The sequence below is a fragment of the Pelodiscus sinensis genome, chromosome 16 (genome assembly GCF_049634645.1).
Source record: "Pelodiscus sinensis isolate JC-2024 chromosome 16, ASM4963464v1, whole genome shotgun sequence".
Taxonomy (NCBI): Eukaryota; Metazoa; Chordata; order Testudines; family Trionychidae; genus Pelodiscus; species Pelodiscus sinensis.
Window position 1 is genome coordinate 30,856,177 of NC_134726.1, and position 27,989 is coordinate 30,884,165.

General features: G+C 49.7%; 2 protein-coding genes across 6 annotated transcripts in view; both read right to left on the reverse strand.

The window, feature by feature from the left end:
• RADIL (Rap associating with DIL domain) overlaps positions 1 to 1,002 on the reverse strand; it is a 91,941-nt gene extending 90,939 nt beyond the window's left edge. For 2 of the 4 annotated variants that reach the window (XM_075899645.1, XM_075899647.1), the window contains exon 1: positions 853 to 998. The gene's annotated coding sequence lies outside the window, so the exon portion shown is untranslated. Of the gene's footprint in view, positions 1 to 852 lie in introns of all 4 variants that reach the window. The other 2 variants (XM_075899648.1, XM_075899646.1) reach the window with 2 other exon arrangements.
• Positions 1,003 to 7,212: 6,210 nt separating this feature from the next.
• Positions 7,213 to 27,989, reverse strand: part of MMD2 (monocyte to macrophage differentiation associated 2) — a 64,238-nt gene continuing 43,461 nt past the window's right edge. The window contains exons 1-6 of one of the 2 annotated variants that reach the window (XM_025179037.2): positions 27,859 to 27,931; positions 25,679 to 25,839; positions 24,257 to 24,331; positions 22,981 to 23,082; positions 18,299 to 18,368; positions 7,213 to 17,516 (exon numbers count right to left, since the gene is read on the reverse strand). In XM_025179037.2, coding sequence (XP_025034822.2) covers positions 17,313 to 17,516; positions 18,299 to 18,368; positions 22,981 to 23,082; positions 24,257 to 24,331; positions 25,679 to 25,839; positions 27,859 to 27,909 — 663 coding nt within the window. In that variant the 5' untranslated portion in view covers positions 27,910 to 27,931 and the 3' untranslated portion in view covers positions 7,213 to 17,312. Of the gene's footprint in view, positions 17,517 to 18,298; positions 18,369 to 22,980; positions 23,083 to 24,256; positions 24,332 to 25,678; positions 25,840 to 27,858; positions 27,932 to 27,989 lie in introns of those variants that run through there. The other variant, XM_006112908.4, reaches the window with a different exon arrangement.

Sequence of the window (27,989 nt, forward strand, 5' to 3'; positions counted from 1 at the left end):
TCCCGTACAGCGCTGGAAATAGGCAATCCCAGAGCAACTGACTAGCTCCCCTGCATTTTCCTCATGATTCCCTGAAGTTATTTAAACTCCAAAAGAAATTGCTCTGCTCTCCGGTGGGCAAGCGTATTGCAAATATTTCCCGGAGACCTTCTGGGATGGATGAGGGCCCCAATGTGGGTGAAATGCATTGCTTCGGTGGGGAAGGGAGTGAAAAAGCAGCAGCACTACCCCCCCTTCCCCTTCCCTTTTCCCTTCCCAACCATCAGCTTTGCTTCTTTACAGCCTGGTGTTATTTGCAAGGCAGCAGGGTAGGTTTGGTCTCCAAGGGCAACCAGACAAGCCTCAACTCTCCCTCTCTGGCTTCACTTTCTAATGAAAACAAACATCCCAGCGCTAGCCGAGCTTCTGGGTCCAGCGTCTGCGTCCCTCTGCGTGGGTTTGCTGGGACCCGGCTCAGGCAGGCGGGACAGCTGCTGGAACTCCGCGTGCGTCTCCTGTCCGTCTGGTGCGCGGTGCCCGTCTGTCAGTCCAGCCAGTGCCTGCGTGTCTCTTGCTCTCTCGCCCTCTTGCTGTGTCTCTCCCTGGCTCTTTGCGTCTCTCTCAACGCCGGGCCGCCCGGCTGCCACTCGCGTGCGCTGCCAGCCCCGGGGGCTCTCCTGCCTCCCGCACCCCCTTTTTCGGACTGTCGCCTCAACTTGAAAGCCACTTTAGTGGGTCTCCCCTCCTCCCTGCTCAGCCTGCCCCGGGCTGGCCCCATCGGTCCCTTCCCTGCCCCGGGCTGTGCCCGTCCCTTGCCCGGTGCACCCCTCGGGCTCCGCACCCCACGCCTGCCCGCACCGAGTCCTTACTCACCGTCCCTGGCCCCAGGGCTCCGCCGCGGGTCTCCTCGGGCGTCTCCCCCGGCTGCAGAGGGCAGGAGCCGGCGGCGCTGGCCGAGCCCGGAGCGCTCGCGTCCCGCCAGCCCGGGCGGAGATGGCCGTGGCGTGGAGGCGGCTCCGCGGCTCCAGGGCGCCACCTTCGGGATCCTCAGCGCCACGGCCTGGGGGTCCCGGGCTGGGGAATCGGACCGGCCCCGGCGACAGACGGTGCAAAACAGGCACCCGGCAGCCGCCAGCCTCTGCCTCCCGGGTGTGCTGAGCAGCTGCCAGCTTCCACCCCAACGGTGGTCGCCCCTCAGGCATGATCCTTGGGGCCTCCTTGACCTGCTTCATGGGTTGCTGTGGGCTCAGGCACCGGCCATGAGGTGCTGTACAAACACATGGCCAAAAGGAGGCCCTGCCCCCAAGAGTTTACACCCTGCTGTCCAGCCAGTTCTGCTATAGCGAACTAGCCACGCTCAGCCGGCCACATGTGGCTAGCAGCTAGCGTGTTGGACACCACACTATGCGGCTGAGGTGATGATCACGAGCGCCGTGATCCTGGGGTGGCTGGCATCACAGGAGAGGAAATTCTGTGTGATATGATTTGCCCAGGGCTGCAAACGTGCTAGGAGCTGTACAAAACACAAACATTCTTACCCTCAACTTTGCTCTTCTGAATGGTCTATCAGGTGTTTGTATGAGAGGCCACTTCCCACCCTATTTGTATTATGGCCACACCCAGACTATGTCTACACTGGCAGGTTCTAGCACAAGAACGGCTGTTCTTGCGCAAGAACCCGCAGAGCGTCCACACTGCCCGCCCGCTCTTGCACAAGAAGATTTACAGTACGCTGTCGGAAGACAGGGCTTCTTGTGCAAGAGCTATGCTCTTTTCTAACAAGTGTAAGCCCTCTTGCACAAGAGGTCTTGAGCAAGAGGGCAGTGTGGAGGCAGGGGTTTCTTGAGCAAGAAAGCCCGATGGCTAAAATGGCCATCAGAGCTTTCTTGCACAAGAGAGCGTCCGCACTGCCATGGATGCTCTTGCACCAAAGCACATGGCAGTGTGGACATGTTCTTGTGCAAGAGCAAGCCCCATTGTGTTAGGCACTGAGGAAGCATCTAAGGTAGAGCGAGAGAGTCCTTGTGTCATGTGGTTCACAATCTAAATGGACAAAGACAAAGGATGGGAGGAGGAATAAGGCCTTGTCTATAGTGCACCAGATTAGCTGAACTGATTTGGTTAAACGGATTTCATTAAACTAGTGCGAAGTTCAGTTTGGATATCCTCCCTTGGGTTTAAAAGTGGCCATTTCAGATTGCTTGTTAATGCAAGTCAGTAACCAAATCAATAACCCATTCTTAACCAAACGGCTTATTTCTGCTTTTGAAAATCTCCCCCTCGATTGGCTTTTGAGCAGGAGATCTGGATAAAGTGGCCTTAATGAAGATGGGCATGGGAAGGTGGGAGGAGGCTGGAAAGACTCCCTCCACACAGATAGTTTTCTGTCTCTAAGCCACTCTATCCCACAAGGGTTTGTTTTGTGGGGAAGTTCCCTCCCCCCCCATATAAAATGGTGGCAGAGACTTTCTTTTTTGATATATTGCAGCCAAACCTCCTAGTGCACTGTGGCCCAAGGTGTGGAATATAATGTGGAAGAAATGAAATACGATTGCGCAGGCATCTGTAAACAGCATCGGATTAGTTTCTACATCAGGGCTACTCAACATGAGACCCACAGCCTGTTTGTTTGCAGCCCCTGGTGCTGATAGGGTTTACACAGGGCTCAACATGCAGCCCACGGGTGGGATCCTTTGAACATGGCCTCCACTGGGAACAGGAGTGGTCCGAAGCTGGCTGCTGCAGCTGGCGCCCCAGGCAGAAGGCACGATCAGCATCTCCACTTGCACAGCCGTCAATGGCCGTGATGTCATCACCAGGTGCCCGGGCGCCCCATGATGTCATCATCGGGCGCCCGGGCCGGCGGCGCCCTAGGCGACTGCCTAGTCTGACTAGGTTCACAGGCCACCCCTGACGGGGAACACTCTCTCCACAATGGCGCGCCAATATAATGGTCTTCTGTTGATATGCATTTTAGTAGTTAAATTCCTGGACCGTCATTGCTCATTAAAAGTGTTGTCATATGGGTGGAAATAGGGTAAATATTGCATTTTATTAATATCAGCAGAACTGACTTAAATGGGACCTGCATGTTGTGTAGTCTTGCCTTAATCTTTGTATTCATGCTCGTCAGTGTAAAAGAATCTATTTCCATATATTTGCCTATATATTTGCATGTACATGCAACCACACTTAAGTTGTGGCCCTCGTCATGTGCTGTGAGTATCATTGTGGCCCCCTGGGCTTCCAAAGTTGAGTAGCCCTGGTCTACATGCTAATTTTCTCTGCTCTCAGTCCCATCATTCAGCATTCCAGGTGTCATTAACTTATGTTAACCAATGTGCAAGGAGACCAGGCCTTTTTGGGTTCTGGAAATGAGATTCTGGAAATTAGAGTGTCTGTGAAACAGCTGTGAGAAGAGAGCAAAGCCTGATGGGTAGATCTGCCTGCTATCCATCTCCTTTTGGGATGAATCCCCATCAGGGCAATGAGATAAAGTGGCTAAGAGGGAGAACTGCTTACCAAATGTGCAATGTGTAATGTGACCAGGATTCATCATCAAATTTGGACTGCTGGTTGGATCATTAGCCTCCCCGGCGAGGGCTGGGTACTGACAGGGAACGTGATGTAAATGCTGATCCACCCCTCTTTGGACCTTAGCTTTCTAAGCACACTTGTGATAGGCAGGGGGATGATGAAGACCAGAAGTGCAAAAAGGGTCTGGAGAAAGTGAACAGGGAATTCTGATTTTACCCTTTCATATAACACAAGAACTAGGCATCGCCTGATGAAATGAATAGGCAGCAGGTTTAAAACACATATAAGGGAGTTCTTTACATAACACACCATCTACTTGTGGAACTTGTTGCTGTGGATGTTCTGAAGGCTGCAAGTATAAATGAGTTGAAAAAAGAATTAGATACGTTCATAGAGGATAAATCCAGCAATAGCCATTAGCCAGGATGGGCAGGGGCACAAGTCCACACTCTAGATGTCCCTCAGCTGCCAAAAGCTGGGACTAGGGATCACTCCAAATCGCCCTCTGGGGCAAGTGGCATTGGCCACTGTCAGAAGGCAGGACACTGGGCTAGATGGACCATTGGCCTCACCCAGTATGCAGCACCCTTCTGAGGGGGTGCAGGGCCTGGGATACCCCTCCACCCATCCCAGGCTACACTGCCGCTCTGCCTCTTCCCACCCCGGCTCTGCCCCTGCCCCCCTTCCTGCTCCACCTCTTCTCCCAACCCCCACACCTGCTCCCCTTCCACCCCACCTCTTCCCACTCCTGCTCCATCCCCATTGCATTTCTTCCCCCAAACTCTGTCCCCCCCCATGTAATCTACAGCCATCAACGTATGGTCCATCTCCACGGAAGCCTTTCTCTACAAAAGCTTGCAAGGGAGAGGAGCAAAAATGACTGGTTGGCCTGAGGGCAGTGAATTAGCAGCTCTATTTTGCAGCAGAGCCCTGCTTTGAGCAAAGGGGGCCTGCCTGGCCATTGGCAAACATAAGACAACATTACAGGAGAGGCTCTGCCTCCCCCTTGAAGTTCTGACGAGCCCCAGACTCAGCCTGGGGGAGAACGTCTCTCAGGACTTTGATAATTTTCAAGGGCAAAGTCACTGTGGATAAGACATTCCTTTGCTAAGCCTGTGTTTTTTGCTTGCTTGGCAGGATCTCTCCGAAGGAATGAGTGTCCACAGTCCATGTAGAGCTCTCAGGGAGTGCCTGAGATGGGGCAGGGGAGGCACTAAGAAGGTCTCAGACACTGGTTTTTCCAGCAAGGGAGGTCATGTCCAATGTCCCAAGGAAGGGTGGAAGACGAGAGGTCCGGGCCCAGCAATATGCCTGGTGTTCCAGAGCTAGAAACAGTAATGAAACTACCCAGACCTAGTAGGCTCAGCCCAGCAATTAGGTCCACTCACACAGACAGTTGACCATACAGAGGGATAAGGGCCAGTTTATAAGTAAAGCGGGTAAGGAAACATGCTCAGTTATTACTGCACATATTTACCACACATGCCACTAGGATATCCACACGCTTCTCAACATAAACAGGCATATACATCCCAGCATCCCTTCAGGTCAGAGCTCACACTCCATGGCCCTCACCCTCCAGCAAGGGGAAACAGACTGTATGCTGTTGGAGAAGAACTCAGAGTGAATTTTTGGAGCCGACTCAGATTTCAGTCTCAGTTACTCTGGTGTGAATCCAGCATGATGCAAATGAAGTCAAAGGAGTGAACACTGAGGAGTTACACCAATGTAACTGCCCTCTGGCCTCTCATGTGAGCTGATAGCATTTCCAGGTAGCAAATATGCAAAGCTGGGGAAGTGAGAAGCCAGAGGGTGCATCTACACTGCAACCGCAGGTCCAAATAAGATACGCAATTTGAGCGACGCAAATTATGTATCTTATTTTGGTCTCATTTCGAAATAGCTTATTTTGAAATTTGGCGCGGTCTACACATTCCTTTGTGGAATGAGGGATACAGGGATGCTGGAATAGCGTGCCCCTTATTTCAAACCGTATTTTAAAGATGCGGAATAGCTATTTAAAGACTATTTTGAAATAGTGCTGCTGTCTAGATGTAGGCTGAGTGGGCTGAGGATGGGAATTGGTTTATAAATCCCAGGAGCATTCTCATTATCAGAATCCATTTGTAGCATGCTGCTGATCTGTGTATTGACTCAAAAAGAGTTTAGGTGCAGTTAGAAATGAGAGGCCAAATCCTGTTCCCACTGAAGCCAGTGGAGGGGCTTGTGGTTCCTGTTCTGAATCCTGAAGCATATGGTCATTACTGGGTCTAAGGGTCCCTTTACACATCACACTTGGCTTCCCTGCTTTCATCATGTCACACACACCAGCCTCTGCTGAGTTCCACCCACTGGCACAAGAGAAAGGAAGAAGACTAAAAATAACAGGCCAGAGGCAGCAAAAAGATGTTTGGAAATGAAGCCACTGTGGTGACTTTCTTCTTTTTCTTAAGGGGAATGTCTCTTGGGCTATGTCTAGACTTACAGAGATTTTTCGAAAAAAGTTGCCTTTTTCGAAAAAACTTCACCTGTGTCTAGACTGCCCTTGTGGTCTTTCAAAATTAAATTGAAAGAACGCAGTGGGTTTTTTGACAGCGGTAAACCTCATTTTATGAGGAAGAACACCTTTTTTCGAAAGAGCTCTTAAAAACGCAACCTGTGCTTTTTTGAAGGAGAGTGTCCAGATTGCCTGAGTGCTCTCGTTCGATAAAGCGGATTGCTTTTTCGAAACTCTTGTGGCAGTCTAGATGATCTCTTTTGAAAGAGGTTTGTAGTCTAGACGTACCCTTGAATTTATCCAACTTAAGGGCCTGAAAACCCTTCGCTCAGAGGTTCTCAGGGAAGAGCTGCGCACTGAGATGTAGTTGGAAGTCTTTGTGAACTGCTGGAACGAGTCTGTAGAAAAGACCAGGAATAACTATCAAAATCTTTTCCCCTGGGAAAACGTCCCATCTTGGAGATCAATCCAGGCTCATAACCTTGGTGCAGAGCCCAAGCTCTAAGTAGCATTCTTCCTCTCACCAGAGTTCCTTCCCCACCCCCCTCAATGTATAGTCCTGTTCTCGCAGGAGAAGCTGATATTAAATTAGCCCCTTGTTTCCCAGAGACCTGATCGTATCTCTGCTCCCATCAGACTCTTGTCTAGTGAAGCCCTTTCCCACCCCACTACCATTGACCTGCTTTGCTCCGAGCCATAATTTACTCTAAATGGAAAGGCCACATATGCACTGAGATTACTTGGTGTTCTTGTTCCATTCACAGAAAATGCAGCTTCACCGTAACTGAGTTCCCCATTTGCAGCTCACTGCAGGATCAACTCTTAAATATCTTCCATTGCCCATCACTCGGGCTAGTCCTTATTTGCTTTGGACTACATTCTATAATGAGTTGTGCACAAGAAAAGAACCCACAATTCAATGCCAGCCAAACAACAACATAGCATTGGGTTGGTGATTACTATGCAATGGATGTAATATGATTTCACGATAGCCCAGTAACAATGGTGCATTGGCCTGCCTATATTACATCTTGGCTGGTCAATTCTTCTCTCTTCATTTCCCTCTGATCCCAATTTTGGGAGAATTGGAGACCAAATTGATGTGTGTGGTTTGGTTCTTGGGTGTTATTTTGTTTAAGATCCTCCAAAAAATCCTCACTTTGACATAACAAACACATTGGAGAAAAAGCAAGCACCGGTGAGGTATCTTGAGTCTTTATTTAAATCCTACCCCACAAGAAATGATATTCTCTAGCATTATCACTACTTTTTTAAAATTAAATACTGTGTTAAATATAAAATACTGAGTCACAAGAGTGGATGGCATAAAATAAAAGACACTAAATACAAAAAAATCACTCAGCAAATCTCATTCACAGACATCGTAAATGTTACAAGTCATTGAAAGTTAGTATCAAAGGTTATAACAATCAGATCATCCCTGGTTATACTATAGAAAGGACTTATAAAGCACAAGAAGATCTGGAACTTGACAGTAATAGTGCCTCTGGCTCAGCAAATCTGGGGCTGTGTGAATGAGATCTGAAGCGGGGGCAGGTATTGTTAGACTTCCATCTCCCATTGACAGGCAACAGGGCAAATAACTCATTTCTGCCTTTAAAAATTTCCCCTTTGATTTGGCTTTGAAATCGAGACAAATGAAATATGATCATGTGGGAAGCTGTCACCAGCATGAGATTAGTTTCCAATTTTCTGCACCTTCAGTCCCATGATTCAGCATTCCTAGTGTCATTAACCTAACCAAAGCGTGAGAAGACCAGACCCATGGTCCTGGAAATGACGTGTGCCTGCAAGACAGCTGTGAAAAGAAAGTGAAGCCAGGTGGGTGGATCTCTCCATCCACCCACCTCCTTTGGGGGTGAATCCCCGCCAGGACGAAGCGATAAAGCAGAGTATTTTGCATAGGGAGATGGGATAAGGCAGGAAGAAGTGCTTTCCCCTCTGTTTGGACCTTGGATTTCTGAGCGCCATGGCAGTGCGCTGGTTAAGACCAAAAGTGCAAAATAAAGACAGCAGATATTAAAGGAGCAGAACCATTTCTCAGTTGCTTCTCCCAGCTGTGATAATCTTTTCCTTTGTTTATTTACTGCCTCTTCTAGGGCAGCTGCAAATGTTGGCATCTCGCTGGTCACTTTGGGTATGTCTACACTGCAACCCTATTTCGAAATAACTAGCGCTATTCCAAAAGAACTCAGTCCGCATCTACACAGCAGGCAGCTATTTCAAAATAGTGCCAAAATACTATCAAGCTGGAGGACTTCTTATTCCGACTCCCTCATTGTATGAGAAAGAAGGAAAGTCGGAGGCAGAGTGCTCTATTTCGAAATAAGTGCTGTGTGAACGCTCCCGATTTCGAAATAAGATTCGCAATTGACGTGGCTCAATTTGTGTAGCTTATTTTGAGTTAAGCCCTGCAGTGCAGACATACCCTTTGTGGCCTTTTTCACTATGGGATACTTGCCCAGCAGAGGAAATCAGGCTTGGGGAACACATCTGTCCAGTGGAACTCTTTCCCTGTGACACTGAATTAATGAAAGAGGAGGAGGAAAGTAGCTGTAGGTTGGAGCTGTAATACAAACCTCACTCCAATGTGATTCTGAGACTCGGATCGCGATCTGTTAAGCTGCCATCTGTTTAAGGTGAAGTAGGTCTTCCTCAGAATCAAGAACTTAACATTTATAAAGCACTGGACAACTTCAAAGCGCTTTACAAATATCAGCTCATCCTCACCTCTGCCCCATGTGAGGTAGGTCAGTATCATTATCTCCATTTTATAAATGGGGAAATTGAGGCACAGAACACTTAAGTGAATTGCCCAAGGTCACATAGCAAGTCAGTGGCAGAGGTGGGCATAGAACCCAGGAGATCCAGCCTTCCCATTCTGTGTTCAGACCAAACCTCCTTCTATCATTACAAGGAAATGGTCCCAAACAGCCATCTGTTCACATCACAGGGGTTTATTTTCTTTACCAGCTGGTAAGCAGCCACAGGGTAAGAACCACAGAAGCAGGGGAAGGGGCATAGAAATGAACAGGGAAGAAACAGCCATACGGATTCCTATTTCAAACACCTTTCTCAAACCCAGAGTATTTCATCTACCCACTCCAAAGTTTGGGTCTGAGACCCTGGACTGGGCCCCTCTTTTCCAGTGAGGCTATTTGACCGTTAGATATTTTGGAAAAAGGAGGGGTGGGGGGATCTCACTATCCATGGAGCATTGCAAGAGAGAGCCACCAATGAGAGGTCAGGCAGATAGAGGGGGTACAACTGGAGCTACACCTTCCACCTCTTCATGACAGGCAACAACTCCTCTCTTCAGTGAGATGGTCTCACAGCTACCAAGCCCTCTGTAGCTCCCCGTAGCTCCCTCGGGGTGATGCACAGGGAACCAGCCTTGCTGAGGTTTCCTTTCCTTGGGAGTTTGGCAGTAGAAAAGCTGTTTGGCGGTAAGGGGCCAATTCCACTCTCTTTACCCCAGTGGAGCCCTGCTGATTTCAATGGAATTACAACAGCGCTACTGGGAGCCAGCTTTGGCTCTTTGTTTTCTTGGAGCGATTTCTCTCCCCCACTGGATAAGGCACTTGGATTCTCCCAGGTCTCTTGGGTTATTGAAATCTGTGGCTATTAAGATACTGTACATGTGACCCAGTTCCCTTCCCTAATACCATCCTTTGCCCTCTGCATTTGCAGGGGGGAGAACCTCAGCTCCAGCTGTTGTGCACATGGCTTCTTCAGCCGTCTCCTGCGGGTCCCACCTCTGCATCGGAGGGTCACATGCTCACTGCTTGCCCTGCATCTGCCCAACTCCAATTCTACCCAGCCCGTGACTTCCCTACCCAGAAGAGGAGAAGAACATGAGCAGACATGTAGGCCCCACATGGACATCAAGAAACACAGGGCTTTCCCCCTTTGGTCATGCAACAGGATAGAGCTTCTGGACCTGCAGTGTCCAGGCAGCTCATGAGAGTGAAGAGGCTGTACAAATGGCAGAGGAAAGCCGCATGCACAGATATTTATGCACATACACAAGCACCATGGGAAAGAGGGTGCTAGTGCCCTAACCAATGGATGTGTGAACACAGGCAGGGTAGCTCCTGGATGGGACAAGTTTATCCAGCAATACCATTTGCTTTATCAAAGCTTAAACCTCTTGGACCAGAAATTTACAAGTGAGACTCCAGCCAACATTTCAAGAGGGACAAGTTTAACCAGGCACTTTCTAAATCTCTCTTTGGGGAATGACAATACAATACACTGTCCATTAGCGCCCAATCTTGCAAATGTCCACAGCTCCCATTCAGATCAATGAGTGTGGAGGACTGTCATGATTATGAGGGTTAGCCAGCAGCTTGGGGATTAAGGGGTAAACTCCTCCTAGCCAGGTGGAGTGACCAATAAGAACGTAGGTGGGACTTTCAAACTGGGACAAAGGAATTTGGTTTTTTTTCCTTTCTCCCTTTTCTCTGTCTGGGTGAGTTCTCTGAAGCTACAGAGAGGGACAAGCATGTCTCTCTCTCTCTCCAAGACACCATTCTTCATTTTCTGTAAGTAGGGTACAGTTTAGGTAGTTTTGTTAGGCTTTATTGTTTTAAAGGTTGGATATGGGATCTGAGATCTGGCATTGGTTAAAAGATGTTTTGGCTTTTCTTTGTAACTAAGCTCTAGGCCCATGGAGTTTCTCCATGAGTATATTTTGTTACCTTCCTATCTAGTCATTATGCTTGCAACCGGAATATTGTTGTAATAATAAAAGTTCTTTCTTTTCTTTTTTATTAACCTGGCAGTGGTTAATTGTGTGCCCTGATTTTTATTTTAGGGGTGAGATCTCCCAAATGATCTCTTCCCTGATTTCATATCAACATTTGGGTGGTGGCAGCGGAAGTTTTATTCCCAAGATCTAGGTTTTTAAGATTTTGGGGGAAGTTTTATACCAAAGCCTGGTAGATAAGGCTTTGGGGTACACTTGCTGGCCCCCACTTCTGCATTTATCATGCCAGAGTGGGGAAGGAGCCATGGGGTACACTTGCTGGCCCCCACTTCTGCATTTATCATGCCAGAGTGGGGAAGGAACCATGACAAGGACACTCAGTACCTGCAGCAACAGGGAAAAGGGGAACAGTGGCTGCACTCCTACAAAACGTCCCCCTCCTTGATGTGGCCATTATGATTACACATGAGGAATTAGCAGGGAAATCAGTCAAGGTACGTCTACACAGCACACTTATTTCGAAATAAGCTATGTTGGATTTTTTTTTCCAAATAGCTTATTTCGAAATAGCACGTCTACACTACAAAGAAGCCTCAAATGACTCCGAGGGTGGCTTCCCTAATGTAGACGTGCTACCTCAATTTAGAGCCACAGGATGCACAGGGGAGTAATTACTCTGACTGCCCTGGGGAGGAGCTATTTCGAAATAGCAGCGGGGCGTGCACACTACTGCTATTCCGAAACAGCTATTTCAGAATAAGCGTTATTCCTCATGGAATGAGATTTACAGATTTTGAAATAAGCCATCTGTAATTTCAAAATTATGTTGAAATAACAGAATTGCTGTGTAGACACTTGCACTGTTATTTCTAAATAATGTCAGTTATTTTAAAATAACTGTGCTGTGTAGATGCATTCTTAGTTCAGAGGAGTTCCAGGTCTGCCTATGAATTTGAGGGTAGGGTTAAAAAGGGAGGAATGTGTTCAGGCAATACCCCTTTTATGAGAAAGGAATGATATGTCATACACAGGGTCACAGCTGGTCCTCTTCAGCTATATCTAGACTGCAAGCTTCTTGCGCAAGAAGCTTTTATTGGAAGAGATCTTCCGCAAAAACTTCTTGCGCAAGAGCACGTCCACACTGCAAAAGCGCATGCGTCCAGACTTGCATGGATGCTCTCTCGAAAGTAAGCTCTGATGCTATGCACAGAATGGCCACCAGGGCACTTGTGTTTTTTCCTCTTTCCTCTTTTTGCTCAAAAAAACCCTCTTCCCCATTCGCACACACCGTTTTGCGAAAAAGCTCTTTCGATAAAAGGCATTCTTCCTTATAGAATGAGGAATACCTACCCCGGAAAACCCCCTCTTTCTTTTAATTTTTTTGCACAAAAACGTGCTTGAGGTGTGGATGCTCCACAAGTTATTTTGGAAAAACAGCCCTTTTTCCAAAAAAAACCTCTGTAGTGTAGACATAGCCTTCTTGTGTACATGCAAACTGGCATCTGCAGACAAGTAGATTGTACACTTAGGACAGTTTTTCAACCTCTACTGCTTGGCATACAAATTCCCCATGACAATTTGGTCAACAGTGACAATAAATAGTTTTGTCCTTTGGAAGAGGGGGCTGAGTTGCAATGCTTCTGTGGTAACACTGATACTGCGCGCGTCTATAATACTTGCATCCAAGGCTCTCAATTACTTTCTGACAATCCTGCATGGCAGGTAAATAGCATCCTGATTTTACAGATGGACAAACTGAGGTACAAAGAGATTAAGTGACTTGCCCAAGGTTAGTGACAGAGATGTGTGTTGGACCCAGGAATCCTGACTCCCAGTCTCTTTGGTAACCACAAGACCACAGTGCCTTTGTTTTGAGTATATTACATGTCTCTCCAATGGAGATAAAACCCCTGGCACTGGCTGTAGGATCAGCTTGGATGCAGAGATACTTGGGTCAGACAAAGCAGGAGACCTGATTGGAGGCCTGTCTCCAGCAACGGCCTGACAGAGACTACTCATGGGGATCTGGTTTGGACTCTGCCCTGCTGGCAGAACAAGTGAGCTAAGAGAGGAGATGTCTACACAGCAGCTAGGAGTGAGGTAAACAGACTCAGACCGAGTCTACACGATGCAAGAAAGTCGAACTAAGATACACAACTCCAGCTATGAGAATAGCTAGCTGGATTCGATGTACCTTAAGTCAAATTTCTGTGGCGTCCCCACTGCAGAAGGTTGATGGGAGAAACTCTCCTGTCAACTTCCCTTACTTTTCGCAACACCGTGGAGTACTGGGGTCGATGGGGGCACCATCAGCAGTTGATTTAGCAGGTCCTTACTAGATCCACTAAATCAAACCCTGGGAGATCAATCTCCAGAGAATTGCTCTCTGGGCAAGTGTAGACCTGGCCTTGCACTAGCTCTCACTGATTTTATATATATATATTTCGTATCTGCTGGGAGTCAGGTTAATGGCTTGGGAGTTGAAGTTCTGGTGGGAGACTGAACAAATAGCAGCAACATGCAGACACTGATCAGAGAGGTGGGAAATGGAATGTATATTCTATGTGCTTACGGTGGCCCAAAGAACTGGATAAAGAATCTTGCAAGCTGATCTGAACCCACCACAGATACAAGGCCACATCCAATCATTGGCAGAATATCAACACTCACGCTAAGTGAAATCCTTAGCCTCAACAGGCAGACAGCTCCTCCTGACTGCCCCTCTCCCACCTCCATTCCTACTCCCAGACGTATGCTTTATAAGGGATCAGCACCATGCATTGTGTTAAGTGGAGCTCCAGCCATACAGTAGTTTCCCACACTGGCAACTTCTTTAGGACTTTCCTGTTCAATTAGCTGTCCACAATTATAGCATCATTATGACCCAGCTCTCCTCTCATCACACTCCCAGCATGCTAAATGGAAGACTGCCTCACACATGGGGTTTGGAGTGGTAAATACTCTCCTAAAAATCGTTCCAAATCTAGGCTGTTGACAACCATCAAGAGCGTTGCTAAGCCCAGTGCAGCCTGGAGTCTACTGAGTGCGTGCAGCACACAGAAGAGACACAAAGCCCCCTGAATTCTAATCCACATTTTCAAGATTATTCTAGCAGGTTTACTCTCCTCGTTTGAAAAAAAATGGATATAGAGTGAATCGGAATCCTGCTAGCTGGAGAGATGGAACCAGAGTCATTTTCTTCCCTCTGCTAGGCAAAGGCACACCAGCGGTAAACACCATGAATGGGGATCTTGCTTTTGAACCACAGCTGGGAATGAAGATGGAAAGGAAATCAAAGTGCATCATGTACGAAATGTCTGAACACTCATCTATAAGGAATGTATAGAGCTGTATGCTTAATACTGGCTTGTTCACAAGGTTTTCCAGTGCTCAGGGACTCTAGGGAGTCCTGGACTAGATTCAAGTTTCAGTCACCTGTAAGGCTTTGTTGACTCTGGTCCCTCCAGTCACAAAGTGCTTTTATATATCATATCGTTCAAGCTGTGTCAGTCTGGAGCTTGGGGGTCCCAACTCAATGCTGCTGCCTCCACCACATGTGGCCAGTTGAGGTATTGCAACTGCAGAGAGCCCAGCAGAAAAGAGACCACTCCAGCTAGGAGCTTATCCGTTCAGCTGGTCTTTGGATTGCAGAGTTCTGGGGAGGGCAGATGAGCTTCTGGAATAGCCATCTCCATTCCAGGGCCTGGGACATCGCTCTGAGGCTTGTGTCTTTTGTTACATATACTGTCTGAAGCGTTAACATTCGCCAGCATTTAGAGACAGGGGATTTCAGGAATTGTCTATGATCTGATTAAACACTTAAAACAAACCCGAAAACCTGGGGAGAAACAGAAGGCTTTCAGGCCTGCCCTGGTTCTGTTAGTGAAAGTCTCCCCCAGAGGTAAAAGTAGGCAGGTGCACCCTAGTGAGCAGGTCCAGTAAGAACCCGCTGAGCTGCGGCAAAGCCAGCAGGGAGCTATTTAAAGAGCTGACAGGGACCCGGGCTATAATAGGACAGTACGGGTACATCTACACAGCAGGGCTAAGCTTGAAATAAGCAATGCAACCTGAGCTACGCTAATTGTGTAGCTTACGTGGAAATAGCGTGTTTCGAATTTGGGCACGTCTACACAGCACTTATTTCGGAATAGAGCACTCTGCCTCTGACTTCCCTTAATCCTCGTAAAATGAGAGTTACAGGAGTCGGACTAAGAAGTCCTCCGGCGAGACATTATTTCGACATTATGTCAAAATAATTGCTTGTGTGTAGACACACACCTTGTTATTTCAGAATAACATCCGTTATTCTGAAATAAGGCTGCTGTGTAGATGTACCCCGCCTGTAAGAAATTCTAAGTTATTTTCACTGCTGCTTTCTCTTATCTCCCTGCTGTAACTCAGGCCTGGGAGTCAGGGCAAAAACAAAATCCCAGAGCCTGGATGTCAAAGACTTACCCCAGCCAGGAGACACCCCTGGAATTTGGGGTCACCACTGAACGGATTTCTCAAGGCCCTTGTACCCAAGTTACCCCTTCTCCCCACCCTGTTTGTTGCAGACTGAAGCTTTAAACAACACAGATTTTCCAACATGCTAAGTGCCTGGCAACCAGTAGAAGCCACTGGACACTGCTGGTGCTTAGCTCACTATTCTCACATGCTGACCATGTGCATTTGGACACCTTCTTATCAGCCAGAGATTCTGTGGTGATACAAGGGATCCTCGCCCAGCAGCAGAGGGAGAGAAGAGAAGTGCAGACACCTTTGCATACACATAGCCTTTCTTTGGGCTATTGAGGACGTAGGGGGTCCTGTGGGAATCATTCAGGGTACCCCTGAAGCAAGTCTCACAGCCAGATTCCACTGACAGGGCTGGAGAGACTGGGCTAAGAATAGCAGTGTAGACATCTGAGCTGGGTCCGGAGCCTGGGCTCTGAGACCTCCCCGCCCCCGAGCCAGACTCCACCCCACACCTGACCCTCTACACTGCTAGGTAGTAATAGAGATGTAGCCGTGTTCGTCTGATCTTGCTGAAACAAAAGACAGGACTATGCAGCACTTTAAAAACTAACCCCGCAGCACAACTCCAAGTCAGTCATCCCAGAGTCTGAGGCTTGCTGGCATGGGCCTCTTTGCACTGCCCAGACGTACACCCAGAAATCTCTGCCTGGGAACAAGAGTGAGGAAAGCCCCAAATGGGAGCAGTTTCCTCTGGATACAGTAATGAGCTGGGCACAGGGATAGTCAGGGAAAACACGTGTGAAACCTCCCAGCTCACCATACATGGAAATAAGGATCTCTATAGACACCTAGGGATGCCCAGTGCTGTTCATTTTTTGGCTGACTGAGACACTGGCAGCCATATGCAACTGGTGCTTGTGCGGGATGGGGGTGCAGGAAGGGCCACCCATAAGAACAGAGAGGGGGCCTGAGGAGACACCCCATTTCGCAATTAACTTTTTGGTGAGAGCACAGGATGGGGGGGAGGGGTGCAGAGAGCTACCACAAGTTGCCTATGCTAGCAGCGGTATTACAAAAGGGAATACACCCCAGTGCCTGTAACTCCCCATCCAGAGCTCAACGTGGTCCACAAGTGGTAACTCATTCTAGGAAGCAGCTCCCTTCGCATCCCAGCCCCACCCCTGGGATCTCAGTCAGGCCCTGACCTAAGATTTTATGCTGCAGCTGGAGACTGGCCAAACCCCAAACTTCTTTCCCAGCCCTTCTCTCTGCCTCCAGAACTCTGTGGGTCGGGGAAGTGTGATCTTAACTATCCCTGGTTAAACCACGCTCAGGTTCACCTTGCTCATCTGCGGCTGGCTACCTGAGCCTGCTTGACCCCAAGTTAGTTGTCTAGCGGGAGCAAGAGGGGTAGGGAGGTAGCCCTTTAAAGAATCTGCCCTATAAAAAGCCCCATTCGATGACAGACATGATTGATTCTTATGAGGTCTGACTGACTGCTCTCCTTTCTAGGCAGAATCAAGACTTGCTTAAGAAGTTGTCCACTTAACTATCCACTAATGGAGTCTCGTTAGGATGGGAAACAAACCTGGTGCGTTATTGCTCTGATCCCGGTGCTAGTGTTAAATGTCCATTTTTCCTAGCCACCTTCATGCATCAGCCGCCTTCAAAGTCCCTCCTGGAGCTAAGTGCTGCTCTCTAAGGGCAGCCTCTCTCCTTGAGAGCTGCCAGGGACCAGGCCAGGCTCCTGTGGGCTCAGGACCCCCATTTGGATGAGGGGTTTGCAGGTTTCGAGGTTGCTCAGGACCGCGTAAACAAAGCCTTAGCACAAAGCTCCCCAATGCCCTGTTTGGGTTGGTCTGCTCTCCCAACAACCCCATGAATTGTTCGTTTTGTTAGGTAACCTTTGCCTAGCAACCAAACACTATACAAGGTTAAAATCAGTTTAAAATAAACCTTTCAGGCTCTTCCGTCTGCACGAGACTAGATGGAGAGGAACATTAGAGGCTCCCTCCCATCAGGGGAGCGGGCCTTGGGAATGGCTTTCCGGCCAAGCTCCTTGGAAAATCTCCCCCCAAGCACCAAATGGCGTGCTCCGTGTCTGTCGGATGCCTATCTGGACATCTTGGCCTGCAGCGCGTCCGGCCGGTAGAGGTACCGCCAAATGGCATAGTAGTGGATGCCTGCTCCAGTTGCCACGAAGAGGTGCCAAATGGCATGGGCAAAGGGGATGCGCCCGTCGCTCTTGAAGAAGACGGTGCCCAGGCAGTAAAATAGTCCGCCAGCCATCAGCTCCATGAGGCCATCTCGGTTCGGCTGTTTGCAAGCATGAGGAGAGAGAAGAGTCAGCGGTGGGGATACTGCACTGACCCAATCACAGGTCTCCTCCTCAGAGCCCAGCAGAGATCGAACAGCAGCAGCAATGGCTGGAGCGAGAGGGCAAACAGCCCCGCTGGTGTCCGGGGTGTCGTGCCCACATCAGCCAGCAGGGATTCGGGCCAGAATTTCACCTTTTTATGGAACTGCTCCGCCCAAAGAAGCCTCCACTCTGAGCCCATAGCAGGGAGCCTAGCTCCATGACTGGCCACTCAGAAGGTATGTGGGGATGGCCAGGGACCATTGAGTCCAAATGCCTCAATGGAGCCAGCCAAGTTTGAGAAGTGTCGCCATGTACAGTACATGGCAGCCACTGAATAGCAAGGAGCCACAATAGCTAAGGCCGTGTTTTCTTTCCGGGGAAGATAGATGCTGCCATGATCGATCTTCCAGAATTTGATTTAACGAGTCTAGTAAAGACCCACTAAATCAAACTCAGAGGGTGCCCTGTTGGCAGCTGGTCCTCCTGCTCCTGCTAGGAGTAAGGGAAGCCAACAGGAGTGTTTACTCCTATTGGCCTCCCACTGTGAAGATGGCAGGGAAACTCAGATTATGGTACGTTGATTCCAGCTACGCAATTAATATAGCTGGAATTGCATATCTTAATTCGACATTCCCCTTTAGTGTAGACCTGCCTTTAATCTTTCCAGATGTGGTCCAGGCATGATTTGCTCTGTGGAGGACAGAGACTAGCTCATTGAGTCTTGGGCAGAATTACTTACCATTGAAAGGATCACCAGAGCAGGGAAGACGCCCATGATAACGTAACATGCCAGCTCCACCAGCTTGTACCTGTGAGGGAGGATGACAGGCTCAGTGGAGGCAAGGCACTGAGGGAATGGCTTAACCTAATGCTTGAAAACCTGCTCTGGGGAGAAGGCTCCGTTATTAGTACCACAAACCATTTCTATCGCTCCACACATTCGCTGCATTTTACAGACCCTGCCCCACCATGCTGCACATCCACATAGACATGGAAGAGGCAGGGCAGTAGCTCAGCAAAGGCAAGGTGAGGGAATGCTTGGAGCTGTGTTTTGAAGAGGGCTCTGGAAAGGAAACCCCTAAGGGACGTGCTCACAAACCCGGGCCCCGTGCAGGCCTCCCCATAAGCATTCCAGCCAGAGTGAACTAACACTTTTCTGTGTCATCTTTTCCCCTCAGTCCCGTATTCCCTTTCCGCACTCATCTGAGTCTTTCCTTCCCCTCCCCTTGCTGGACCTTAACCAGGGCACTTTACTCTTCTGGGCCACAGTCCCCTTTTCTGCCAAACCCCCATGCAACATACAGATGTAGCTGGTTTCGGATATTCCATAGCCTCCAGCACCAGAGTGCTGAAGTTCTAGCGCACATAGGGGTTGGGGGGCTATGATCACATGTGTTTATAGCAATGGTTTGCAGAGGCACAGGAATGAGTCAATGTGTGTGTCAGTCCTGGGGGGGCTGAAGCTTGTACAGAAGGGCCCACCCAGGCTCTCCTCCCCTCCCTGCACTAATCCCTCCAAGGGAGGTAGCCTGGGCTCAGGATCTCCTTCTCCCCCTCTCCCCAATCCCTCACCTGGAGGTGGTAGGGCTCTCGCTGACAGTCCCAGGGCACTGTCAGCAGCAGCAGTGCAGAAGTAAGGGAGGCCCCGGGGTACTAAATATCACATTTCACATTGTCTCCCTTGTTTCTGCACAGCTGGTAGGGTGCTGCCTTCAGAGCTGGGCACCTGGGCCAGCAGCTGCTGCTCCCCATTCTACCATCAGAGCTCGGTCACAGTCAGAGCCATAGGTCCTGCGCTTTAAGGGGTCCTGCAATGACCATCTCAACCATCTGATGGATGGGAGGGACACGGGATTACAGGGCAGCAGTAGGGGTCGCCCCTCTCCCCCCCCCCCCCATTCACCAAGGCGGTGCAGCCCAGCAGCCTGCTCTGCCCCACCTGCTGCCTTCTCCTGGCTGGCTGTGCTCAGCATCACTGCAACAGCGGGAAGCAGACTGCCCCAGACCTACAACACTTCGCTTCCCACGGCCTCGGTAAATGCAGGGGGATGGGGAGAGGGTGACCCCTGCTGCTACCCTGCACCAGGCCCCCATAAACCCTCAGCGTGCATTGCTTGGGAGAGGGGGTCAGGGAGCGGAGCAGGGTTCGGGCTTGGGGAAGGGTGGAGTGGGAGTGGGGCAGGATGGGATGGTGCAGAGGCAGGGCGGGGCCTGCAGCAGGGGGGTTGCCCTGGGCCCTGCACCTGGGACACTGGGGGGAGGTTCCCCCTCGGAGTAGCCCTGGTGGCAGTCTATGTACTGGGGGGGAGGGTGTAAATGACTACACACAAAGAAGGGGGGGCTGATCAAATACATTTGAAAGCCACACGGGGTATGTCTACACTACAGCGCTAATTCGAACTAAGCTAATTCGAACTAGTGCATCTAGACCTAAAAACTAGTTCAAATTAGCGTTTTGCTAATTCGAACTAGCATGTCCACATTAAGTGGACCCTGAACCGGGGTTTAGGATGGCCGGAAGCAGTGCCGGCAGGGCATCAGATGAGGACTTAGAGCGTGGAGCTGCTGCCTCAGGCTAGCCGAGGGCTGTGCTTAAAGGGACCCGACCCCCACCCCGGACAGACAGTTTTCAGGGATGCCCCGCTTGCAAAGCAGTCCTGGCTTGGAGTGCCCTGAGTGCCCACACTGGGCACATCACAGCACTCAGCCATCAGCCCGGCTGCACTTGCCGCAGGCTGCCATGTGGGGAGAGGGGGCAATTGGGGGGCTGCAGGAGAGCTTCCACCCCCAGAAGCCCGCAGAGCCAGCTCAGTCCTCCCATCGGGGGCTCGTACCCCATTCCTCCCTCACCTCCTTCCACTTACCCCTCCCTAGCCCCCCTTCCTGATGTACAAAATAAAGGACAATTGTGTTCAAAAATAGAATCTCTCTTTATTGAACAAAACTGGGGGAGACTGGGAAAAGGAGGTGGGAGAGGGGAAGAGAGAGGGTGGGAGAGGGGAGGGCAACTACAATGATGAGCGGTTTGGAACAGGTCCCATATGAAGAGAGGCTAAAGAGACTGGGACTTTTCAGCTTAGAAAAGAGGAGATGGAGGGGGGATATGATAGAGGTCTATAAAAGCATGAGTGGGGTGGAGAGGGTGCATCAAGAAAAGTTCTTCATTAGTTCCCATAATAGAAGGACTAGAGGACACCAAAGGAAAGGAATGGGCAGCAGGCTTCAAACTAGTAACAGAAAATTCTTCTTCACAAAGCAAAGAGTCAACCTGTGGAACTCCTTGCTGCAGAAGGCTGTGAAGGCTAGAACTAGAACAGAGTTTAAAGAGAAGTGAGATCAAGTCATGGAGGTTGGGTCCATGGAGTGCTATTAGCCAGGGGGTTGGAGTGGTGTCCCTGCCCAAAGTTTGTGGAAGGCTGGAGAGGGATGGCACGAGACAAATGGATTGGTCACTGTCGTCGGTCCATCCCCTCCAGGGTCCCTAGGGTTGGCCGCTGTCGGCAGACAGGCTACTGGGCTAGATGGACCTTTGGTCTGACCCAGGACGGCCATTCTAAGCTCAGGGCTCAGGGTCGGGGGTCTCAGTGGACCCCCTTGATTCTCTTGCACACCTGCTCCTGGGTGGCCAGGCTGGCAGTTCTCCTGCCCTAGATGGCCACTTTCCTGTGCCTAGTGCGGAGGTCGTGGACAAGGTCCACGATGTCCGCACTAGACCAGGCGGGTGCCCGCCTCTTGCGGTCCAGGGCAAGCTCCCGGGAGCTGCCAGCCTGGTCCCGGGAAGAGGGGGAGGGCTGGGGGGCATCGGGTGGCTGGCTCGAGCCGTGCCAGGTGCAGGGTCTGCTAGCTGGGTGCTGGCAGGCTTGCACCTGGCACGGGCACCGTAGCCAGCCCGTGCCCCTTTAAGGGGTCCGGGGCCGGGAGGGGGACAATAGAGTTTCCCTGGTGGTGCCCAGAGTGGGCACCAGGGAAAGCTGGGGAGGGTTAGCCTCCCACTAGTTCGAATTAAGGGGCTACACACCCCTTAATTCGAACTAGTAAGTTCGAACTAGGCTTAGTCCTCATACAATGAGGTTTACCTAGTTCGAACTAAGTGCTCCGCTAGTTCGAATTAAGTTTGAACTAGCGGAGCGCTAGTGTAGCGCCTATCAAAGTTAATTCGAACTAACGTCCGTTAGTTCGAATTAACTTTCTAGTGTAGACATACCCTTGGTGTAGTGGATGGAGGCCCAGCAGCAGTGCAAAGTGTCAGAACTGTTCTGTGTTTGGCACGTGGAGCATTGGGGGGCCCTGCCAGGGCTCTGAGGCTCTGTGGTGGTTTGCAAGGGGAGCTCTGCCTGGTCAGAAAATAGCCCTGGATGGAAAGGCCTAGGCCACTTTTTGCTGTCTGCTGCCACCAACTGGAAGTTGCGTGTAATTGCAGCACACAGCTTGTTCAAGTTCCATGGCTGATTAAAAGCCAAACTTAAGCCACACTTGGGGTATGTCTAGACTACATCCCTCTGTCCCCAGAGGGATGTAAATTAAACATACCAAAATTGCTAATGAAGTGGGGATTTAAATATCCCGCGCTTTATTAGAATAAAAATGGCCACCGCTTTTTGCTCCCACGGCACTTTGCCGGTAAAAAGCAGCAGTCTAGACGGGGATCGGTTGACAAGGAAAGCCTTTTCCGACCGATCCCTTATGTCTCGTGCAACAAGATTTACAGGATGGGTCGGAAAAGGCTTTCCTTGTTGACCGATCCCTGTCTAGACTGCCGCTTTTTGCCAGCAAAGTGCCATGGCAGCAAAAAGCGGCGACCATTTTTATTCTAATGAAACTCAGGATGCTTAAATCCCCGCTTCATTAGCAATTTCGGTATGTCTGATTTACATCCCTCTGGCGACTGAGGGATGTAGTCTAGACATATCCTTGATGACGGACCTAAGCACCTGGTTGGGGGCGGGCTAGCCCGGCAGGATACCAGGAATTTCCCGGTGGGCCGTCGTCCGATGGGCCGTTGTGTCCACACGCCGTTGCCCCTCACTCTGAGTGGCTCCGCCTCTGCGCTGTATGCTGCATGCAGAGCCCGACCCGCCACCTGCGCCGTGTGCTGGACATGATGCAGGGGGCAGGGCTTGAGGGACACGCAGGGGTGACGTCATGGGGAGGGCCGTTCTCAACCCATTTCCTGGGCCTATTTTGATTGCCAGTACGCTCCTGAACCTGGTGGTCCAGACACTCACGCCTCCCTCCTAGGGAGAATGTAGGGAGGGGCCGTGGTGCAGGAAATGCACTGGGGACTGCTTTAGGGCTCCCTTGCCCCTTCCTTGCTGCCCATTCACATTAAAAACAGGGCGGGGGGGGGGGAGAAGGAAGGAAGGGGAGGCCATGCAGTCCCCTCGAATAACAAACAGACTGGCAGCAGTTAGACAAACTCACCGCTCATGGAAGAAGAAGACATAGATGGTTCCGATAGAGGCCATGATCCAGATGATCCAGCGCATGTGGGAGGCCCAAGGACCCAACTCCCGTAGGTTCAGCCTGAAAAAAATCCCACAGAGACCAAAAGGTGAAAGAGGCATCATGAAGCAGAGAAGAACCGTAGCTGGCCATGAGAAACCATCCCAGAGCCACAAGGGGAAGGGGAGGCAGCAGGTTTGAAATCCATGCGGAGTGGTAGTCACTGATAGATGCTGGAGTGCCAGGAGGAGCAAAAGCCTACAAAAAGGAAACATACAGGAAGCTCCCATAGCTGGCACCCCGGCGAAGCTCTCTCAGCCTTCTATTGCTAAAATTCTGAGACCCAGCAGAGCCGGTCTTACACATAAAGACTATTCAGGGATGACTATGATGCCGTGTTTTGGAATAATCACTAGCGCGGCTGAAGGAACAGCTTTCCTCACCTTATTCTGGGCAAGATCAGTCGGCAATGGCCTGCCTGCTTTGCGCTGTTTGTGCTGGAGATGAGTGTGTGAAGCAAATGGATCCCGGCTTTGCACAGCAGAGTTCTGAAGCATTCTAGTGCTAATGACCCATTCTGGAGTACTGTGTGAGCAGAGGGTGGAGAATGCTGTGGCCTAGCAAAGCGTGATATAATGGACCGAGCGCGGACCACTGTTGCCAGCTCTCGTGGTTTTATTCCTCAATTTATATGATTTAATGTTCTTCACGAGGCCCCAGCTCCTAGGGCCATGTGACGAGGTGAGAATCTCAGCTTTCACGTAAAAAATAAGTGAGTTTCTGGCCCTGTGGTGGCGGAGGAAGCTTGAAAACCAGGAAACCTAAAGGCCAATTAAAAAGATCTCACTTTTTAAAACAATCTCAGGATTCTTCACGTCCCGAGTCATGCGTTTTGGCTTGGCAACGCCGATACACCAGGAATTCCTGAGTTCTGAGCCAACTGCTTGTTGTCCAGCCTAGGGCCAGGCAAAAGGGCTGAAATTTTTAAATCCAGGTGTCCATTTAGCTCTCTCAAACCAAACCTGGGCACCAAAATCAATGGCCTGGTTTTTAGAGGCAAAGAATATGCACAGCCATGGACACAGCATTGAGCCAGGGCTAAAATGCAGGAGTGGGACGTGTGACTTTTGTTTCCAGATGGAGTTTTAATTTTTTTGCAAAACTTGTAATCTGGATGTAAAGTGTGAGACTATTTCCTGGATTCCTTCTCCTCTCTCCGAAGAGAGATCGGCTTGCTGTTACACAGTGAACTCACCAGGGGGCATAAGATGCTGCTATGAAGAAGTAGATCACCATCCTATCAAACATGTGCAGGCAGTGCTCCACCGTTCTAGAGAGGGGACAAACACATGCCGGGAGTTACAGCGTGCTGAGCCAGGCAGCGGGGAGCAAATGGATTTACAAGCGGATTTACTTCAGAAACTATATCAATGCTAAGATGCAATGTACTGATCAATGAGATGGACGTAATGATGCTTAAAGACTTGTTAGCATTGACAAACACTAGCTATGGCGCCGTGCAAAGCGGCTTCTGCCCTTCTGCACTAATGCACTTTGATGCTGATCTACAGTATCTCTGTTCAGCTTCTAGCAAGTGTTTCCTGCACCAGAGATTCAGTGGTCATAGGGAACAGGTTGAATTGACTCTTCTATCAAGTAGCTACTGTGTGTGAGCCACTGCCTGCTACTGGAAAGAATCAGAACTGCTCAGCTGTGTGTCAGAGGCCCAGGTGGCTAACCACTAATAGCTCCTGAGAAGCAGGGACCTGGGGAAGATGAGGGTTTGATATTGGGCCGTCTCTGAGAAGCCACACAGAGCAGAACAGTAGCAATTGGAACTCTCAATAGCTAAGGATTTATTGTAACTGATGTCTTAAACTGGGCTAGAACTTAGATTTCCAGAGCTTCAAGCACCATCTGTCTCTAACCCCTTCCCCTCACAATGAATATTAGAATTTGTAGACTTTATAAATAAAGAATTGTGATTTTTCAGTAAAAATGCAAATACAGAAATACTTTGTCCAAATATCAAAATACTTTGATGTAGAAATTCTGCTGAGGTACAACATAGGGGTTGTAGTTTGAATGCTTCATGCTCCCATCCTTCCCTATGGATCAGGCTCCCTAGTCAGACTACATCTCCCATGATGCACCATGGCACCTCCTCTCAGAGAGGAGAGACAATACATCATGGGAATTGCTCGCCCCAGTGCATCAAGGGGACATCAGGTAAATGAACTACAACTTCCAGATGGCACCATAGCAGCATTTCTGAATTCAAATATTTTGGGTTTTTACAAAATATTCGTTTTTCGGCCATAGACTTTTCAATGGGAAAAAAATTTCCTCAGGAGAAAAAGTCATTTTTTGTGAAATATTTAATTTTGTTGGAAACTCAATGTCCCGCTTGTCCAGCTGAGGGCAGTGGCTTGCACCTACATTAGCTAGCAGTCAGCAGAACTAATAAAAAGTTTGGTGGCATCATTTTCAACCAGGCCTAATGACTCTGTGATCAGTGAGCGAGTGTAGGAAGGAAAGGGTGCACAGTACTGGCATGATTAATGGGGAGGTAGAAGCCCTCATAAAGAGATCAGAATTTTAGATCTTTGTCCTTCCCTTGGAGGTCCCGGTCACCTGGCTGTGCCTCCACAGCCCTAGTGACAAATGGCAGCACTACCTGAGGTGTCTCTTCTTCCAGGAGATGGTGTGAAAGATGGTGGAGACAGTGAAGAGGCCAGACAAGCCACACCCATAGATCCAAGCTGAGATGGTCTCCCACTGGTCATCTGAGAGGACGCAGAGGATGGAGCTGCCAAGAATGCTGGGGATGATCCAGAACTGGAAGGCAGAAGAACTCCATTGGCCACCTCTGGCTCATTCATTTAGAAAAGGCCTTTATAGAATCATTCTTCTAGGGAATGACTGTTACCCCTGATTTCCTGTCAGATAGTTCCTCATTTATGGCTAAATAGTCCAGCTGAGGGGCAGAGGCTGGGACAGACACAGCGTTATATTATCCAGATGATTTCAGGCCCCGCTTAGCACGACAGGTACACCAGACACCAGCACCACCTCTAGAGAAGACTGCAAGCAGAGCCCCCTCTAAAGGTGGGGCACAGGAAGCTTTCGAGTATAGAGTGGCGCTGTAGGTCCCCTTCCCAAGGGGCAGAGATCAGAGACAGCCCCTCCCAGCGGGGGAGGGGAGGAGGGCAGATGGGCTCTGGGCATTACATGTGATTTCTCTTCACTCCTTTTATTTTTCATGTGTCTCATTCCCACCAAACAGGAAGCAGAGGATCCTGTTGTAAACCGCAGAAAAGAGGCTTCCTACCCGATTTACCCCAGGGTCTGGGAAGGGGAATAAATAACAGAATTTGCTTAGTCAAAACTGCTGAACAGTCTACACCTTAGCGAGTGCCCCTGTGGGGAACAGCACAGCAGGTCACCCTCAGTCATACAGAAGACATGAGCTTGTAAGATGCCAGCTAGGGCTTTCAAAGGGGGTGTTGGAAAAATGAAGCAATCTGATTGGCTCCTTGCTATTGCATTATCACATTCTAACCCCACCATTTGGTCCTCCATGGCCTAGTCTCTTGGCTGGTAGCCATGGGTCTAGCTCACGGGTGGGCAGTAATTTTCACACGGGGGCCACTTAATGAATTTTGGTATGTGGTCACGAGCCAGCTCCAACCCCAGAGGGGCTTGGAGTAGAAGGGGCGGGGCTGGAGACTAGTCTCCCCCAGAGTTGCGTGGACTAGAGATTTTGAATTAAAAATATAGTAAAGGACTCACAGCTCACGGCTCTACCATCACCATATTGCTGACAGCAACCTGGGATTGCTGCCGCTATTTAAAAGGCTCGTGGTTCAGGCCCCTGCCAGCGTAGCACCGCAACCAAGAGCCATTTAAATAGGATCCAGTTGCCTGAGCCACCACTTGGAAATTTGGTGGCATGGGCAGCAGGATATAAATAGAAAGCAGCCAGATGCAGTCTGTGGGCTGGATCTAAGTGTTAGGTGGGCCAGATCCGGCCCCCAGGCCGCATCTTGCCCAGCCCTGCCTTAGCTGTTCACATACTGCTTCCAGGGGACAATGCATGGCCTAATGGCTAAAGCCCAGAAGTTGCAGAGGTGGATTTAGCTCCTGGCTCTGCTACTCAATCACAAAACTCAAATTCTGAGAAAGTGTAACCACCACCAAGTAGATTTGAATCTCGGACTTCTGGAGCTGAGTAGAGGAGCCTCTACCCTCTGAGCTAAAAGCCAGCTGGCTCCCAGCCCATGCTGTATAGGTCTCTTGATCTTAACTGTTGCTGTGGTCTAGGTACCACTTGCATTGCTCAGTAACCACACTAGGGCTGTGTCTACATTGGCCCCTATTCCGTAATAGGGATGCAAATGTAGCACTTTGGAATAGGCAAATCCGCGGGGGATTTAAATATCCCCCCGCGGCATTTGCATTTTCATGGCTGCCGCTTTTTTCCGGCTTGTAGATAAGCCGGAGAAAAGCGCCAGTCTGGACGCGATCCTCCGGAAAATAAGCTCTTTTCCGGAGGATCTCTTATTCCTACTTGACTGGCGCTTTTCTCCAGCTTATCTACAAGCCAGAAAAAAGCAGCAGCCATGAAAATGCAAATGCCGCGGGGGGATATTTAAATCCCCCGCGGATTTGCCTATTCCAAAGTGCTACATTTGCATCCCTATTACGGAATAGGGGCCAATGTAGACACAGCCTAGGTGTGTAGGTTACAAAAGCTTCTCAGGTCACCCACCCTATCACCCCACATTTCCTAGCAGCCCCATTCCCTGGCACTGGGCCCAGTATAGTTTTAAAAATCCCATGCAATGCAGCTCCCACCACTTTTCCTGGAGAGATGACTCTCAAGGAGTTCTTCCCGACATTTAGCATCTGATCATTGCTATTGAATGCACCGTCTGTAAGACACAACACATAGCAAGCCATTCCAGGGAAGCCCCAGGGAAAGGATC